Below are 18,436 nucleotides of genomic sequence, written 5' to 3'. Positions count from 1 at the left end.
TGGGAGACCAAGCAATAAAGTTTTGAAGGTCATGCGTGAAATTTGGGCATCCAGGAAAAAATGAAATAAATATATATTCTCCCTTTTTGGTTGAGACCAAATCAACACCGAAATAGACTTGTGAACTGTTTTATACTCAAGAAATGAATGCCTCTTATACATGTATATTGTAATTTCATTGTAATGTAAAAGCGTTGACCGAAAGGCACTTGAAATTAAAAATATGTGTTCGATTAACACTTGTTCAACTAAATTAATTTTTTTTAGAAAGGACACCAAAAAGCAGAAAACAGCCCAAGGCTATGGCCACTAAGGCGTTGCCATGGGAACCACGTTCAGTCCTAAATATTGCAATTAAATTTAATTTGGAATGCCTAGCGGTTTTCATCCAATCAAAAGTACGGATTCTTTATTTAAGAAACATACAGTTATGTCATGTCATTCTTCTGGTGAAAAGTCAGAATAGATTAAAAAGTCGAGTCATTGGAAAGGTCATCATGTGGACTTTTAATTTATGTACTAGAATACGGAGATGTGGTATCAATGCCAATGAGACAATTAACTATTTATAATCTATAGATATTAAACTTAAGGCTTGGTCACCTTACTACCATATCAATCAGAAAAATTCGTTCCGTTCAGTTAGCTGCTAAATGCCAATGGATGAGAAACAATTTGGTAAAGTTAAAAGCCTTAAGCTTGTTATTGAAACACTGGAGTTGGTCATCACTATGTATTATGTATAAAATGTGAACATAAGGATTGTTAAGTAAACGTCAATAAGTCAGCAACCAAACATTACAACATAAAAGGCATCTAGGTGTCCGACCATTTTTGAAACCGTATATAGAGGTCTGAATCAACCCGAGTCTTGACGAGTGTACTATATCATTACATAGATGTAAGCAGATGTGGTTGGAGTGCCAATAATACAACTCTCCATCCAAGTCACAATTTGTAAACGTAAACCTTGCTCTTTTATTTGCGTACAAGTTTCACAATACTATATAACAGATATACAAGAATGTTCATCTGGCTCCAGAGCGTCATACAAGTGATTAGAAATTGTTGATATTTCTGTTCACAATACTATATAACAGAGATATAAGAATGTTCATCTGGCTCCAAAGCATCATACATGTGATTAGAAACTGTTGATATTTCTGACTGGTACTCGGATTGAATTTTCCTGAAAGGTATAAAAAGAACACTACATACACTTAACAGCTTATTTCCTAATTCATGTAGAGGAAGACTTTGGTTAGCTTGGTTTCTTTGTTTGTATATTGTACAATCACATTGGTATAATGTCCAATTAAATTTAAAGATGATATATATAGTTTCAAGTATGTCATATATATTGTTTGGAGATGTCAATCTTAATTACAAAGCTCGAATAAATAATTATTTAAACAAAGCAAGCAAGCCAACCAAAGTTTTACTCTACAAGCATTAAGAAATTAGCTGTAAAAATTGTCACGGCAATCACAGCCAATTCTGAGTCTGTTGTTTGTGGTCATAAATCATAATTCAGCATTGCCTCAACAAACCAGGTAAACAGTATACATATGCTTTGACAAATTGGAAAAGGATAATATACTATGTGAAATAAGATTAATGAAAATATGGTAAATGGGTATATTTGCCTGACTGCTTAAAAAGGACAAAGAACCCTAACCTTGATGTGAAAAGTATACTCTTTTATATACCAAATACCACAAAATCAAAGTAACAGAACTCTTTAAATTAAAACCGAAACATCATATAAATATTTTCAAATGATTCGATAGATTATTTTCCAATACAATATTTCATAACCCTAAAACAAGACAGTTTTTATACGACCGCAAATTTTGAAAAAATTTTCGTCGTATATTGCTATCACGTTGGCGTCAGCGTCGTCGTCGTCGTCGTCGTCGTCGTCCGGCGTCCGAATACTTTTAGTTTTCGCACTCTAACTTTAGTAAAAGTGAATGGAAATCTATGAAATTTTAAAATAAGGTTTATGACCACAAAAGGAAGGTTGGTATTGATTTTGGGAGTTTTGGTCCCAACATTTTAGGAATTAGGGGCCAAAAAGGGCCCAAATAAGCATTTTCTTGGTTTTCGCACTATAACTTTAGTTTAAGTTAATAGAAATCTATGAAATTTTGACACAAGGTTTATGACCACAAAAGAACGGTTGGGATTGATTTTGGGAGTTTTGGTCTCAACAGTTTAGGAATTAGGGGCCAAAAAAGGGCCCAAATAAGCATTATTCTTGGTTTTCGCACAATAACATTAGTTTAAGTAAATAGAAATCAATGAAATTTAAACACAATGTTAATGACTACAAAAGGAAGGTTGGTATTGATTTTGGGAGTTTAGGTCCCAACAGTTTAGGAATTAGGGGCCAAAAAGGGACCCAAATAAGCATTTTTCTTGGTTTTCGCACCATAACGTTAGTATAAGTAAATAGAAATCTATGAAATTTAAACGCAAGGTTTATGACCATAAAAGAAAGGTTGGGTTTGATTTTGGGAGTTTTGGTCCCAACATAATAAGGGGCCCAAAGGGTCCAAAATTAAACTTTTGTTTGATTTCATCAAAATTGAATAATTGGGGTTCTTTGATATGCTGAATCTAACTGTCATGACTGTGTATGTAGATTCTTAACTTTTGGTCCCGTTTTCAAATTGGTCTACATTAAGGTCCAAAGGGTCCAAAATTAAACTTAGTTTGATTTTGACAAAAAATGAATCAGTTAGGTTCTTTGATATGCTGAATCTAAAAATGTACTTAGATTCTTGATTATTGGCCCAGTTTTCAAGTTGGTCCAAATCGGGGTCCAAAATTAAACTTTGTTTGATTTCATCAAAAATTGAATAAATGGGGTTCTTTGATATACCAAAACTAACTGTGTATGTAGATTCTTCATTTTTGGTCCTGTTTTCAAATTGGTCTACACTAAAGTCCAAAGGGTCCAAAATTAAACTTAGTCTGATTTTAACAAAAATTGAAATCTTGAAGTTCTTTGATATGCTGAATCCAAAAATGTACTTAGATTTTTTATTATGGGCCCAGTTTTCAAGTTGGTCCAAATCAGGATCTAAAATTATTATATTAAGTATTGTGCAATAGCAAGTCTTTTCAATTGCACAGTATTGCGCAATGGCAAGAAATATCTAATTGCACAATATTGTGAAATATCAAAAAAAATTTTAATTAGAGTTATCTTTCTTTGTCCAGAATAGTAAGCAAGAAATGTCTAATTGCAAAATATTGTGCAATAGCAAGATTTTTTTTTAATTGGAGTTATCTTTCTTTGTCCAGAATCAACTTAAATCTTTGTTATATACAATATACAATGTATATTCACTTTTTACTACCAACTGATAAATTAAAATAATCTTTACCATTCAGTGATAACAAGCAGTTTTTTTTACATCTTAATATTTTATGATGTATTTAAATGAGTAGTTATTGTTGCAAACTCCATTAGAAATTTTAATTGAGATTAGTTTTGGAATAAGGGAAAGGGGGATGTGATTAAAAAAATTGGGTTCAATTTTTCTCATTTGAAATTTCATAAATAAAAAAGAAAATTTCTTCAAACATTTTTTTGAGAGGATTAATATTCAACAGCATAGTGAATTGCTCTAAGAGAAACAAAAATTTTAAGTTCATTAGAACACATTCATTCTGTGTCAGAAACCTATGCTGTTTCAACTATTTAATCACAATCCAAATTTAGAGCTGAATCCAGCTTGAATGTTGTGTCCATACTTGCCCTAACCGTTCAGGGTTCAACCTCTGCGGTCGTATAAAGCTACGCCCTGCGGAGCATCTGGTTTGAAAATTATATGCATACCTCACAGCTAGTTGTTCCCTTTTCAAATGTTTACATACACAATCTAAAAAATATAAGGAATATAATTGAAACGAAATCATATAAATGGATTGTTAAAACATGCTGCAAACAACAACATATTTTGTAAAATTCGTTCTTTTCATTTTTCATTATCATTTTGTACAATTTATCAAAACATTGCAAACTGCTTTCTTGTTGGTGTTTTAATTATCATTTGAAAACAATACTTTTAATTCAGTCAATTTATTATAATTTAAAAAAAACACCAGACTTTTGTACCTTTTTTGTTGGTCGGGTTTTTCTTCCTCTTAATCAATTTCACCACACAAACCACCAGTATAAACTGACTTAAAATAAGTGATCCAGCAATCGCAAAAATCAGAATCCAAATTGAAATCGTTGTGTCTTTAATTCCGTCTATAAATAAGAACAAATATGCAAGTATTATGATATACATATTCGGAAAATAAATTCTTAATGATGAAAGATATGAAGTATTTGTAGTGTGTAAGTAATATTATAGAAGTATCCCATCGCATATGACACATTTTACAGTATTTTAAAAGTTGTAAAAATAATTTTTCAAACATAATACATTCTGTTGTATTTCAGCAGTTAAACACTTTTTTTCTCAAATCGTTTCTAAATCCATCCATCTCAAAAATGTTTGTTTTATTTTTCTATTTTTCTAAGAACTCAGGCTCGTAGCCAAGAATTTCCAAAAGGGGGAGGAGGTATATTTGGACTCGCGAACTCAACTTTAACAGTCACAATTCAATCAGAACGTTGACTTTAACAGTGCTTATTTGTTTGCAAAAGGGGATTGTGGTCGGAACTAAGATATTAAAGAAACACATTTATCTTCAATTTCTAAGCGAATAAACAGGATGAAACAGAGCTGTCGCACAATTTGTACGACTTTACAACACAATACGTGATAACTGGAGCAGAATGAAGGTTTAAAGATGAATATAATCATCATAAGCTCAAAATTGTATATTCATAAAGCGTATTTCGTCTACAGAAGACTGATCATGATGCTCGAATAAATAATATAAATAAATAAATATAAAAGAAGATGTGGTATGATTGCCAATGAAACAACTCTCCATAAGAGACCAAAATGACATAGAAATTAACAACTATAGGTCATCGTACGGCCTTCAACAATGAGCAATGTGCACACTGCATAGTCAGATATAAAAGGCCCCGAAAAGTTTAACGGATACCGATCATGTAATTGTGTTTTTTATAGCAGCATTTTCAGTGTCAAAACTGCAGATCACAACCTTATTAATTCATTCTTTATAAATAACACTGTTGTAATATGATATATTTACCTCTATCTTCTATTGTGATATCCATGTTTCCCGTACTGGTTGTCATCACAGGGACAAGATTTTGTCTTTCTACAAAAAGAGGGTTCGAAATGAAGAATGTTAATTGTAAAAACTCTCTTATATATCACGTGACTCTGTACCTACATATAATGACAATGTTTTCTTTCACAACACAATAATTACATTGACGTTACGCACGGTGTTCGGTTTTGTAATGGTAACGTTAGTTGACGTCGTTTTTCAATTATTTCATCCTACTTCTATACCAAACGTGAAAGCTTTGCAGCTTTTTATAAAACGGCTTGCATTTTGATGTTTAACTATTTACTTTTTAAAAAAAACATGGTAGCATGACTGATTACTAGTATAGACATTTAGACATTAGACATTATTTTATTAGACCAATCATGGGCCCTTGTCGGGCAAGATACAAAAACATCATACAATGATTATATAAACATTAGTAAAATACACAATATTATAAATAATACACAATAATAAATTGATGATATGAGCAATGTAGGATATAATTAAGGTAAGAGGCATTGAGTGCAATGAGGTCGATTTAATATTAAAAGAATATAATATAAAGTTTATTAATACGGAAACAAAAAGTAAAAATAGAACCAGGAATATAGTGTCTCATTCTACAGTAGTTCTCCTCATGACCAGTGCACATCAGTGAGGGACTTTTACATCACAACAATGCAAAGGTCATCAAGGGGAGATCCTTCAGAACTAGCTACAGATACATGAGATAACTCCAATAGTGATTCTCCTCATGATTAATGCACAGCAGCAAGGGTTGACATTGCTACTGGGCAATATTCATCAAGGGACGGTGCTCTAGAACTCACTATAGAGAAAATATAAAGTTCTTTATATTTTTGACATCATATTCTTAACAAAATGAAAGTGTATATTTCAAATATTTGTCACTGCCCAAGCATGTCAATTGTTGCTCTATGATTCTCAGAATTCCGTCATCACAAGTATCTAGGACTAGGCATTTATATCGATTGGAAACAGCCAGTACCAAAGCTTTTTTGTGCTTCAAGAGTATAATGTTATTAACCCACCTTCAACTAGTTTTCTAACTACAGTTCGCGAATATAATTTCAGGGTCTTTTTATTCGTATTATCAACATCTTAAATATGTGTCTTTCAAGAAGATTATAATGGAAAATAATCCTTGTTCCGGTCAATCACAGCAACAGCTACTATTTATCCTCTGTTTGCTTTATCTATAATTATAGTTTCACCCTCAGATTTTAAAATGAAAACGGCAGTTTAGAATTGTTGATTTTAATTAAAGTTAAAATGTCATCTACAGTCCTTGAAATATAATGAGTAATTTCAAATGCCTCTGTTTGTCGGATGCGTGGAAATGACTTTTAGTGTATACAACATATACAATCGTACTAGCAGACGCATCTATGTTACTAGAATACAAAAACGAAAGTTTCGGCATGTTTAAAGCTTGTGCTACATATACATTCATCCGAAAATTTTGAGTAATATTTTGATAAATTTACATGTAAATTAACACATGAAAATCGCTGGATCATATCAAGAAAATCATGATTGAATCATGCTTTTAGAGCTGTCTATGCGGTATGGGCTTTGCTCATTGTTGAAGGCCGTACGGTGACCTACGGTTGTTAATTTCTGTGTCACTTGGTTTAAAATGCAATTCTTTTGCATTAAAAATACCTAATCTTTTGCATCGTACTTTTATTTATCCGACGCTTTTACGATCAGCAAATGGCTTAAAAATTTTGATGGGAGTCAAATTTTCTTGTTGATTTAAATAATTATTCAAAAATTCTTCTCCCAAGATAATATCATCACACAGAACGTGTCAAATGCTAAAGACACAACATGCTACACTTTCGGTTGATGGGAAATACAATTATATATTATAACGTTACATTCACGTTCCATGCAAAAATCGTTCAATTTGGACGTGGTAACATTTACGGGAGACACGGACAACTTGATGGAAATTGATGAAAAATTTGGCGTGTCCTTAACCTTGAAGGCTTAACCAAATTTTAAAAAAAAATCACATTTCAGTAATAACATTTGTTTGCATAGTTCGTTTGTCTGTCACAAATCTAAAATACCCTAAATTATCATCGTACTCAAAAATCTTGAACAATGGCTCTATAATAACATTTACGGGAGACACGGAAAATACTGAAAAAAAATAAAATGGGAGAAGCTATGTTGAAAATAAAAATAGTTTTGTAAAATTCAATAAAATCTCATTTTTATGTAGAGGTGGCGAAACTTTCGTATTATTTATATATTATAATATTGAAGTGTTAGCTTTCATTTTTGTGTACTCGAATTTTCAAATCTTAATTACAGCTATATGGAATTTCGAAAATGGCTGCTTGATTACGAACTGACAGGATATTTATCGTGACCGTTTAACATAATAAATGTGAATATATCATATCCCATCTGTACAAATTTTATCGAATTCCATTCAGTAGTTAGTATTTTTTCTTCGTTTATATTTGGATGGTTGGCGCTTGTTGTTACGTCTTACACGGCAAATACGGCAATTTATGAACACAAAATCATTGTTTAATCATATAGTGAGACATAACATTAAATTTATTAAAATCAGGTTTTATTTAATTTCGATTCAAATGAAAAATCAAGACAAGTTACTATTCAATAATGCGTAGATTTGATTTGTTTTTGTCATACTTATGCATCAAGAAATGGTCAAATGAAACATAGACCGAATACCGTGCGTAACGTCATTAGATGTATGTTTCATTATAATACGTTATTCTGATTGGCTACACTGTAATCTCGCGTTATTCCTTGAGCTATTGCATTACACAATAAAATTTATCATTCATGATGACAACAGGCCCCACAATAAAGTGCATAGGTAAATTAAATAAAAACTTAATAAAAATCGTGTTTTCATGATCCTAGCTAATAAATGTATTCTAATTTCAAGTATTGAATGCTTCTTTTTGTAACTTCATAGGGTTGTAAAAGCGTTGAACGTACGCACATTTTTAGAATGAAGCGCGGAACCAATGAACTTCGATAAACGCTTTTACACCCCAATAAAGTTACAAAAAAAGCATTCAATTCTTAATTATGCATAAAACGTGATACTATTGAACTATATTATGGATCAACAATATATCAATACACTGTCGCAACATACATGATAATTTATTTTTTTAAATAAACCGACATAGTTTAAACGCGGACTGCGAAGATGACTCAAAATGAACTGTTACGCAAATAGAAATATCCAACATGGCAGCGTGGTAACAGGAGAATTGATTGCTGCAAGTACAAAATAAATAGTTAGCTGATTACAGGATAAAATGTTTAAGCGTTACATGTTCTTATTTACATTTCCTATCACTTTACAAACTTAGAATGAAATTCAAAACAGTGTGGCTGTGGCCATTGATTGACACATTAAATTCATCCATTGACTGGGACAATTTAGATGAACGTTTGTATGTAACGACCACTGATCATTATGTACTTTTTAAAGACACTTAAACTATGGGGTCACCAAAGGTTCTCAACACCCAAATAAAGTAATTCGAAAAAATTAATCAGAAATAACACGATGTTTTGATTTATACCAATTATATAAATCAAAACATAAAGGTTATTCCTGATTATTTTTTCGAATTACTTTATAATTAAAGGCGTTAAGAAACCTTTGGTGACCCCACAGTTTAAATGTCTATCGTAGGTACGTCGTGAACAGTGGTCGTTACAGACAAACGTTCACGTAAATTGTCCCAGTCAATGGATGAATTTAATGTGTCAATCAATGGCCACAGCCACACTGTTTTGAATTTCATACTATATAGAAAAAGAAGATGTGGTATGATGGCAAATGAGACAACTCCCCACAAGAGACCAAAATAACACAGAAACTAACAAATATAGGTAACCGTACGGCCTTTAACAATGAGCAAAGCCCATACCGCATAGTCAGCTTAATATTATTTTATGATTCCAATGGTCAGAACCAAGAACGCACTGTTTTCCATGCATTTTAAATATACCATATCATGATGATGACGGATTAACGCGTTTAAGGGCATACGATACAGTTACAGGGAAGGTAATGACGTTGCTAACGTAAAATGTTATTTTCGCGACGTCAAACTATGACATATCGGGAAAAGATGCATTTTTCGACTGATTTTTATCATTCAAACTGATTTAATTTGAAAACGAGTGTATGGACCCCTATTTTTTAAAATAGCAATTTATTTCATTTTGCAAGGAGATTATGTGACCCAAATTTTATAAAACTGTAAATAGCGCAATTTTTTTAATTTCAATAAACATGCAGCAAAAAATGACGTTTGTTCCTCTATTCATGAACATTTGATAAATATAGAGTTATTTCAGAATAAAAAATGCATAATTTTTAATGATATTTATAAAATACAGAAATTACTGATTATATAACAAAAAACAATTTGTGTTTATCTTTTAAAGCAAAAATGTTACGTCGTTCTTTCGAAAAAGAAAATACGGACACAAATCTGAATTTTGAGCAAATATACAAAATTTCGACCTCATTTTACTCAAAAAGTAGCACATGAAGGTATATTTTTTATGACATATTTGATTTAATCAGGTAAAAAATAGCCTATATGCAAATTTTCATCAACTTGTAAATACAGGTTGTTATGATATTGTAATTATTATGTTTATTTATGTTGGCCTAATTTGTGTTGTATGGCCTGATAGTTGTTTACCAAATAATCTTATAACTGTGCAGTTTAGGAATCACTGGAACAATCACAGAATGATTGGAACTTTCTAGAATGATCCTTATAAAAGATGCGTAATTTAAACTTCTACGTTATTCCAGCAACTTCCGTTGTAACTTTCCAGGATTTTCCACAATGTTCCATTATAGAGTGTTCTAGAATTTTCCATGACAACACTATATATACAGACACTAAAGTTAAACTCTCATAATTAAACTTGGACATAGACATTGATAGACATTAGTATTCACAGCATTTGGATTGACACTTTTATTCTACAAACAACATCATACTGGATTGTGACATTAGTAGTGAACGTAATATTCAAATTGGATTCCGAAAGATTTCCGGATACAGATAAAGATAACAGATTGGACTCATATTTTGACAGTTAAGTTAACAGTTATATTTGTGTAATACCTTTTGTAAACTTTTGTATATTAAATATTGTTAAATTTTACTATTGATTTGTGTCTTTTGTTGGCTACAATTTAAAGGCGATTTCTGGCCGTAACAGAAATTGGGGGCTCGTCCGGGATCTTAAAAATATTTTATTCAAAATTTGTTTAGTATTTGTATTATAACTAGCCAACAAAATTCTACAAAATGGCATTTGATGCTGGTAAATTTTTGAAAACGCCAGACCTGGAGAGTTTTGATAATTTAAAGAAAGAGGAATTAGTGTTGCTTGCTAAACAACTGAAATTAGTTTTTAAAGTATCTATGAGAAAACAAGTTATAAAAAATTTGGTTATAGACAAATTAGTTGAATCAGAAATTTTAGGTGAAGAGGCCCTTGATCTTAAGGTCGAAAACGTTGACGCCTTTAAATTAAAACAGCTTGAATTAGAACATAAACTTAAATTAAAAGAACTGGAAATGAAGGAGACAGAGAAAATAAAAGAACTTGAAATGAAGGAAAGGTTGGAAATGGATAAAAAAGAAAAAGAAGATGAATTTAAATTAAAAGAACTTGAATTAAAATTAAAAGAACTTGAAATGAGGGAAAGGCTAGAGATGGAAAAAATGAAAATTGAAATTGGCAAAGAGGAAAATAACACTAACGTCCAGTCGAAATCAGATTATTTTGATGCAGCAAAAAATATACGTTTGGTTCCGAAATTTTGTGAAAAAACAGTTGATAAATATTTTCCACAGTTTGAGAAAATTGCAAATAATTTGAAATGGCCGAAACCATATTGGACTACGATGCTGCAAAGTGTTTTTGAGGGTAAGGCCGCTGAAATTTATTCCGCACTTCCATCAGAAAAAAGTTCTGATTATGATATGGTAAAGCAGGAAGTTTTGAAAGCTTATGAACTAGTACCAGAAGCATATAGACAGAAATTTAGATCTTATAAAAAGTTTGATTCACAAACATATGTGGAATTTGCTCGGGAAAAAGAAGATCTATTTGATAAATGGCTTACGTCAAAGAAAACAGATAACAATTTTGATAACCTAAGACAATTGATGTTATTAGAAGAGTTCAAACAATGTGTTCATTTAGACTTAAAAACACATTTAGACGACAAAACTGTTGAGTCAATACATGATGCAGCTGTTATTTCAGATAATTATACTCTTTCACATAAAAGAAGTTTCAAGGGTCAAAATGTTAATACTTCCAGTGGAAATTACAAAAATCAAAGCACTGAGCATACTGATAGTAAGCCTGTTTCACAGAATAAGAGTCAGTCCAGTTATAATATGTCTAGTCCAAAATTTGATACTTTTGAGAAGAAGTCACTGACTTGTGCTTATTGTAAGAAGATTGGTCACTTGATGGCTGATTGTTTTAGACTCCAGAAGAAGAATGAACGAGATAATAAGCCGAAGTCCAGTGCTTGTACGACACCTTATATTACCAGTACGTTGGAATGTCCTGCGAGTCAGGCTTTTAAGTCCAGTTTTTGTGATTACATGGAGGAATATAAACCCTTTATGTCTGATGGGTTTATTTCTATTGTTGATGATACCACTCTTCAGCCTATTAAGATTTTACGGGACACTGGAGCTTCTCAGTCTTTATTGTTAGAAGGTGTGTTGCCTTTGTCCGAGAAGACTTCTGTTGGTGCCTCCGTTTTGTTACAAGGTGTAGAGTTGGGTTGTATAGATGTTCCTCTCCATCGTATTTATCTGAAGTCAGATTTGATAACTGGACCAGTTATTGTAGGTGTTCGTCCTAATCTCCCTGTAGAGGGTGTTACATTATTGCTAGGAAATGATCTAGCTAGGAACAAAGTGGTTGCTGAACCAATTGTTACCAGTGAACCAGTGGTGGATGTTAAATCACCTGAAGATGATGCTGAATTGTATCCAGCTTGTGTTGTTACTAGGGCGATGGCTAGAAAACAACAAGATGAGAATTTGCAAGAAGACCAGTTTGATTACATGGACCTTTCTGACACTTTTATAGCTGATATTGAAGATCCTGGTAACTCAGAAAGGGCTATTATAAAACCACCTAGTGTTCACAAAAATGTTATTATGCCATGGCCAGATGTGAACAGCCATTCATTAGACCGAAATAATTTACTCGAAGAACAACATAAAGACCCTGAGGTTCTTCAGCTCAGCCAGAGGGCTCAACCACAGGAGGAAGCAGACAAAGTGGCCGAATGCTATTACCATCAGGACAATATTTTAATGAGGAAGTGGAGGCCTCCTGATGCTACCCCAGAGGAGGAATGGAGAGTGGTATACCAAGTGGTGGTGCCGAAAGTTTATAGACAAGAAATTATTGGTCTTGCCCATGACACCCCCTTGGCTGGACACTTAGGTATAAGGAAGACTTGCCTTAAGATCTTGCAGCATTTTTACTGGCCTAAACTTAGAAATGATGTTGCAGAATACTGCAAATCATGTCATATATGCCAGGTTGTTGGTAAACCTAACCAGAAAATACCACCAGCACCACTTCTGCCTATTCCAGCCTTTGACGAACCTTTCAGCAGAGTTCTAATTGACTGTGTTGGACCTTTACCAAAGACCAAGACTGGAAATGCATATTTATTGACAATCATGTGTACATCTACCCGCTTTCCTGAAGCTATTCCGCTCAGAAATATCAAGACACCTACTATCGTCAAAGCTTTGATCAAATTTTTCACATTAGTAGGACTTCCTAAGTCTATACAGTCCGACCAGGGATCAAATTTCATGTCAGGTTTATTTCAGCAAGTCGTATACCAGTTAGGGATTGCTCAGTACAGATCAAGTGCTTATCATCCAGAATCTCAAGGTGCCTTAGAACGTTTTCATCAAACATTGAAGAACATGATTAGAACTTTTTGTCTTCAATTTGACAGAGACTGGGATGATGGAGTTCACTTTCTACTCTTTGCGGTTCGAGAGGCTGTTCAAGAATCCCTTGGATTTAGTCCCTTTGAGTTGGTATTTGGTCATACTGTAAGGGGACCGTTAAAATTGATTAAGGAAAAGTGGCTTACTGAACATACTGACTTGAATCTTTTAGACTATGTATCTAGATTTAAAGAAAAATTGTATACTGCTTGTCAAATTGCTCAGAAAAACTTAAAAAATGTACAGAACAAGATGAAAATATGGTATGATAAAGATGCCAGGGACAGAGTTTTTGAGCCTGGTGATAGCGTACTTGTATTTCTGCCTGTCCCTGGACATCCTTTACAGGCTAAATATTGTGGTCCTTATACAATAGAGAGTAAAATTAATGATTTGAATTATATTGTAAAAACTCCAGGTCGGCGCAAACAAAATAGAGTGTGTCATATTAATATGTTAAAACCATATTTTGAGCGTACTAATGTACTATGTGATAGTAAACCAGTTGCCACTTTAGGCATGGTTAAATTTGAGAACAATCATGACAAACCAGATGTTATTGAACCAATTTTTAGTTGTAAAACTATGGAAGAGACAGTTAGATTGAAAAATTCAGAAATTTTGTCAAATTTAGACTCAAAACTTGCACATCTGTCTTTTGATCATAGAGAAGAAATAAAAACTTTGATATTTTCTTTTAAAAATCTTTTTCCAGATGTGCCAAACAAAACCACTGCTGTTTGTCATGATGTTGATGTAGGAGATGCTTCTCCAATTAAGCAACATCCTTACAGGCTCAATCCACTCAAACTTGAAGTTATGAGAAAAGAAATTACATATATGCTTGACAATGATATTATTGAGCCGAGTAACAGTGAATGGAGCTCTCCTTGTCTCCTTGTGCCAAAACCAGATAAAACTTTTCGTTTCGTGACTGATTTCAGAAAAGTAAATTCAGTCTCAAAATCTGATTCCTATCCGATTCCAAGGATAGACGATTGTATTGACAATATTGGTCAAGCAAAATTTGTGAGCAAATTTGATTTATTGAAAGGTTATTGGCAAGTTCCATTGACACAGAGAGCTCGTGAAATATCAGCTTTTGTTACACCAGATGGCTTATTTCAATATACTGTAATGCCATTTGGCATGAAAAGTGCTCCAGCTACATTTCAAAGAATGATCAATAATGTTATAAAAGATTTAGACTGTTGTTATGCTTATATTGATGATCTTATTGTATGTAGTGATAGCTGGGAACAGCATTTAACACATTTATATGATACTTTTGATAGATTGTCAAAATCAAATTTGACTGTAAATCTTGGTAAAAGTGAATTTTGTCAGGCCACTGTTGATTATTTAGGGCATACAGTTGGCCAAGGTCAAGTAAAACCTATTATGGCTAAAGTGGAAGCTATTTCCAAATTTACACCTCCTACAAATAGAAAACAACTTATGAGATATTTAGGCATGATAGGATTTTACAGGAAATTCTGTTCAAATTTTGCTACTGTTGTTCAACCATTGACTCATCTTTTACGAAAAGATTCTAAATTTATCTGGAGTGAAAATTGTCAAAAAGCTTTTGAAAATAGCAAATCACTTTTAATTAATAGTCCAGTTCTGATTACTCCAGACTTTGAAAAACAATTTAAACTTGCCGTTGATGCAAGCGATGTAGGAATAGGAGCTGTTTTATATCAAGAGACAGATGATAATGTTGAGAAACCTATATCATATTTTTCTAAGAAATTAGATAAACATCAGAAAAATTATTCAACTATTGAAAAAGAGTGTTTTGCAATGTTGTCAGCACTTCAACATTTTGATGTATATTTAAATCCCACTGTATATCCTATTCTTGTTTACACTGATCATAATCCTCTCACCTTCATGCATAAAATGAGAAACAAGAATCAGAGGTTGACTAGGTGGAGTTTATTGTTACAGGAATATGATGTAATTGTAAAACATATTAAGGGTAAAGATAATGTAATAGCAGATGCTTTATCTAGAGCTTATTAAATCACTTTGTATATATTATGTATTTTTGTTCATATTATTCATGATAAGTTTTTGTTACACTAAAACTTCTTTTAAGGGGGGAGGTGTTATGATATTGTAATTATTATGTTTATTTATGTTGGCCTAATTTGTGTTGTATGGCCTGATAGTTGTTTACCAAATAATCTTATAACTGTGCAGTTTAGGAATCACTGGAACAATCACAGAATGATTGGAACTTTCTAGAATGATCCTTATAAAAGATGCGTAATTTAAACTTCTACGTTATTCCAGCAACTTCCGTTGTAACTTTCCAGGATTTTCCACAATGTTCCATTATAGAGTGTTCTAGAATTTTCCATGACAACACTATATATACAGACACTAAAGTTAAACTCTCATAATTAAACTTGGACATAGACATTGATAGACATTAGTATTCACAGCATTTGGATTGACACTTTTATTCTACAAACAACATCATACTGGATTGTGACATTAGTAGTGAACGTAATATTCAAATTGGATTCCGAAAGATTTCCGGATACAGATAAAGATAACAGATTGGACTCATATTTTGACAGTTAAGTTAACAGTTATATTTGTGTAATACCTTTTGTAAACTTTTGTATATTAAATATTGTTAAATTTTACTATTGATTTGTGTCTTTTGTTGGCTACAATTTAAAGGCGATTTCTGGCCGTAACAAGGTTCAAAACTGTATCGTATGCCCTTAATTAAGGGCATACGATACAGTTACAGAGAAGGTAATGACGTTGCTAACGTAAAATGTTATTTTCGCGACGTCAAACTATGACATATCGGGAAAAGATGCATTTTTCGACTATTTTTTATCATTCAAACTGATTTAATTTGAAAACGAGTGCATGGACCCCTATTTTGTAAAACGACATTTTGTTTCATTTTGCAGGGAGATTATGTGGACCAAATTTTATAAAACTGTAAATAGAGGATTTTTTTTAATTTTGATAAATATACAGCAAAAAAAATGTGATTTTTTCTTTATTCATGACCATCTGATAAATATGAGTTATTTCTGAATGAAAAATGCATAATTTTTTAGGATATTTATAAAATACAAAAAATACAAAAAATACAAATTATCTAACAAAAAAGTTATCATAATGGCTTTCTTTCGAAAGGGAAAATACGGCCACAAATCCGAATTTTGAGCAAATATACAAAATTTCGACCTCATTTAACTCGAAAAGTAGCACATGAAGGTATATTTTTTATTACATATTTGAAGCTGGCAAAATCTAGCCTATATGGAAATTTTTATCAAACTGTCAATACAGGATCAAAACTGTATCGTATGCCCTTAACGTACATTAGCAAATAATATATAAAATATCAAGAAAAGAATCATGTTCATGATGTATGTAACCACTGCATTTTTCTAGAGCTGCACTTTGAGCCGGACATTTATGCGTGTTCCCAAGGTTTTAGTCCGCATACAGACATACCGCTCTACTCGAACACATTTTCTGACTACGAGCAAATCAGTCTTTTCTGTTACTCTTAAAAGCAGCAAAAATGGCAAATACAATTTTTCAAGTTCGGTTTTATAAAAATTGGTTTATTCGATTCGGATGTTACATTGCCTACTCGTTAAAATTCACTAAACATTTTCTTTTAATGTCATATTCTTTTTACAACAACATACCAACACATCTATACACAACCTCTAAGTATTTCTTAAAATGCTTGCATGGATCACCAAATATGTTTCTGCTGGCTGTTAACTGACATGACTGTTGACCTTCACACCTGACCTTCACTTGCCGGAGGGTACTGTCACCAGATACCGAACAGCTCTTAACAATCCTGAATATCCCTTTTAAAATTAGACATTCCCGGTTGTTTTTATTTCGGCCGAACAACGCTCGTACTATTGTAATCGCTTTATTATTACTACAGCTAATAGTAGAGGTCTTGCCTTCACAAATTGTAATGCCTACAAAAGAAACAACACAGTCAAAAATAATAAAATGTGTTAACATAACCAATCAGAATCATTAAAACTTGAGTTAGGGATATTTTTAACCCATGTAAGGATGTACTTGGGTGAAGATCTAGATTTTAGAATTGATATTATTAGCCAGAAGAGCATTATTTATATAAGGAACACTATAAGCTAAAAATAAAGTAGGTTATGGAGCTCCTTTTTCGAGTTATTTTAAAAAAAAAATGGCGGGAAAAGGCGGACTTGGACTTACATTATATTTGGATTGTATTATTTGGGTCTGAATTCGAAAGAAATGAAAACTAGGAATCTGCTTAAATTTTGGTAAATGACCTTTTATGAGATATTGTAGGCTTATACGATAAGAAAAATGGGTGTTATGAGGCAAAATAGTTTGCCCTGTTTGATATGAGAATAAACAAAACTAGGAGTCTGAACATCTGACAAAAATTCCTAAACCTCACCGAAGTACATCCTCAATTTATATCAAGCAAGCCTATCAGTGTGAATAAAAGATGTTGGATAATCGCCAATGAGGCAACAACCCAACGACACAAAAGGCTTTTAAATGTTTACCTACGGTCCTCAAAATAAGACAAAACTCTAGAGTTTATTTGAGATCACGGTTGCCTCGTGTCTAGAAAGGTAACTATTAAAATTATGCCCCTAAAATCTATTCATAAGTAAATGACAAACACGTTCTTCAAAGATACATATTATTATTTATCTGTTTTCATTTGTTTACAATGTAATATTTTGGATTTATTAGCATTTCAAAAGGAAATTGAACTTACCTAAAAATATAAGTAGAAAAATTCTTTAATATGCTTACCTTTGTTGGTTTGAGCTGATGTAAAATTTATAAATATGGAAGCAAACACTAAAAATTTCAAAATATTTAAAAGCATATCCTTTTCGTCAAGTAAATTTTACAACGGTATCATCTCTAAAATACAACGACATCCACTTAAGATTTTTAAATTGTTTTCCTGACGACATCCGATAAGACGTAATATTTGGATAAGTATCCTGTTTAGTAACAATAGCGGGATTTATTTGGGACCGTATATACATCATTTTGGGTGACTTCTTTTCAACCAATGAATACGCCACGATGCTGTTACCTCATCAAACCGGAATATGCATCGACTCTGTTAC

At 32.4% G+C, this 18,436-nt stretch overlaps 1 protein-coding gene across 2 annotated transcripts; it reads right to left on the bottom strand.

The window, feature by feature from the left end:
* Window positions 1–954: 954 nt before the first annotated feature.
* LOC143079473 (L-rhamnose-binding lectin CSL1-like) lies at window positions 955–18,303 on the bottom strand. 2 transcript variants are annotated; one of them, XM_076254829.1, is made up of 6 exons: window positions 18,111–18,303; window positions 16,979–17,269; window positions 5,191–5,259; window positions 4,130–4,267; window positions 3,851–3,893; window positions 955–1,189 (listed from the first exon to the last, which is right to left on the bottom strand). In XM_076254829.1, the coding sequence occupies exons 1-6, from the start codon at window positions 18,184–18,186 to the stop codon at window positions 1,090–1,092; spliced, it is 717 nt and encodes a 238-aa protein (XP_076110944.1). In that variant the 5' UTR covers window positions 18,187–18,303; the 3' UTR covers window positions 955–1,089. The 2 variants fall into 2 exon arrangements, with proteins under 2 accessions (XP_076110944.1, XP_076110945.1); XM_076254830.1 differs by lacking the exon at window positions 16,979–17,269 and having other exon boundaries at window positions 18,111–18,301.
* Window positions 18,304–18,436: the final 133 nt, after the last annotated feature.

This window comes from Mytilus galloprovincialis, chromosome 6 (genome assembly GCF_965363235.1).
Source record: "Mytilus galloprovincialis chromosome 6, xbMytGall1.hap1.1, whole genome shotgun sequence".
In the NCBI taxonomy this organism is placed as follows: Eukaryota; Metazoa; Mollusca; class Bivalvia; order Mytilida; family Mytilidae; genus Mytilus; species Mytilus galloprovincialis.
This window is presented reverse-complemented; position numbering and strand designations above follow the sequence as displayed.

Bases quoted from the DNA above. Each gene is read 5' to 3' on its own strand.
- LOC143079473 (XM_076254829.1), bottom strand. From the start codon at position 18,186: ATGCTTTTAAATATTTTGAAATTTTTAGTGTTTGCTTCCATATTTATA. The intron at 5,260-16,978 runs GTATGTTGTTGT...CTCTTTTTGTAG, and splicing joins GGTTGTGTATAGATGTGTTG to AAAGACAAAATCTTGTCCCT. The intron at 1,190-3,850 runs GTATGCATATAA...TATACCTTTCAG, and splicing joins AGGGAACAACTAGCTGTGAG to GAAAATTCAATCCGAGTACC.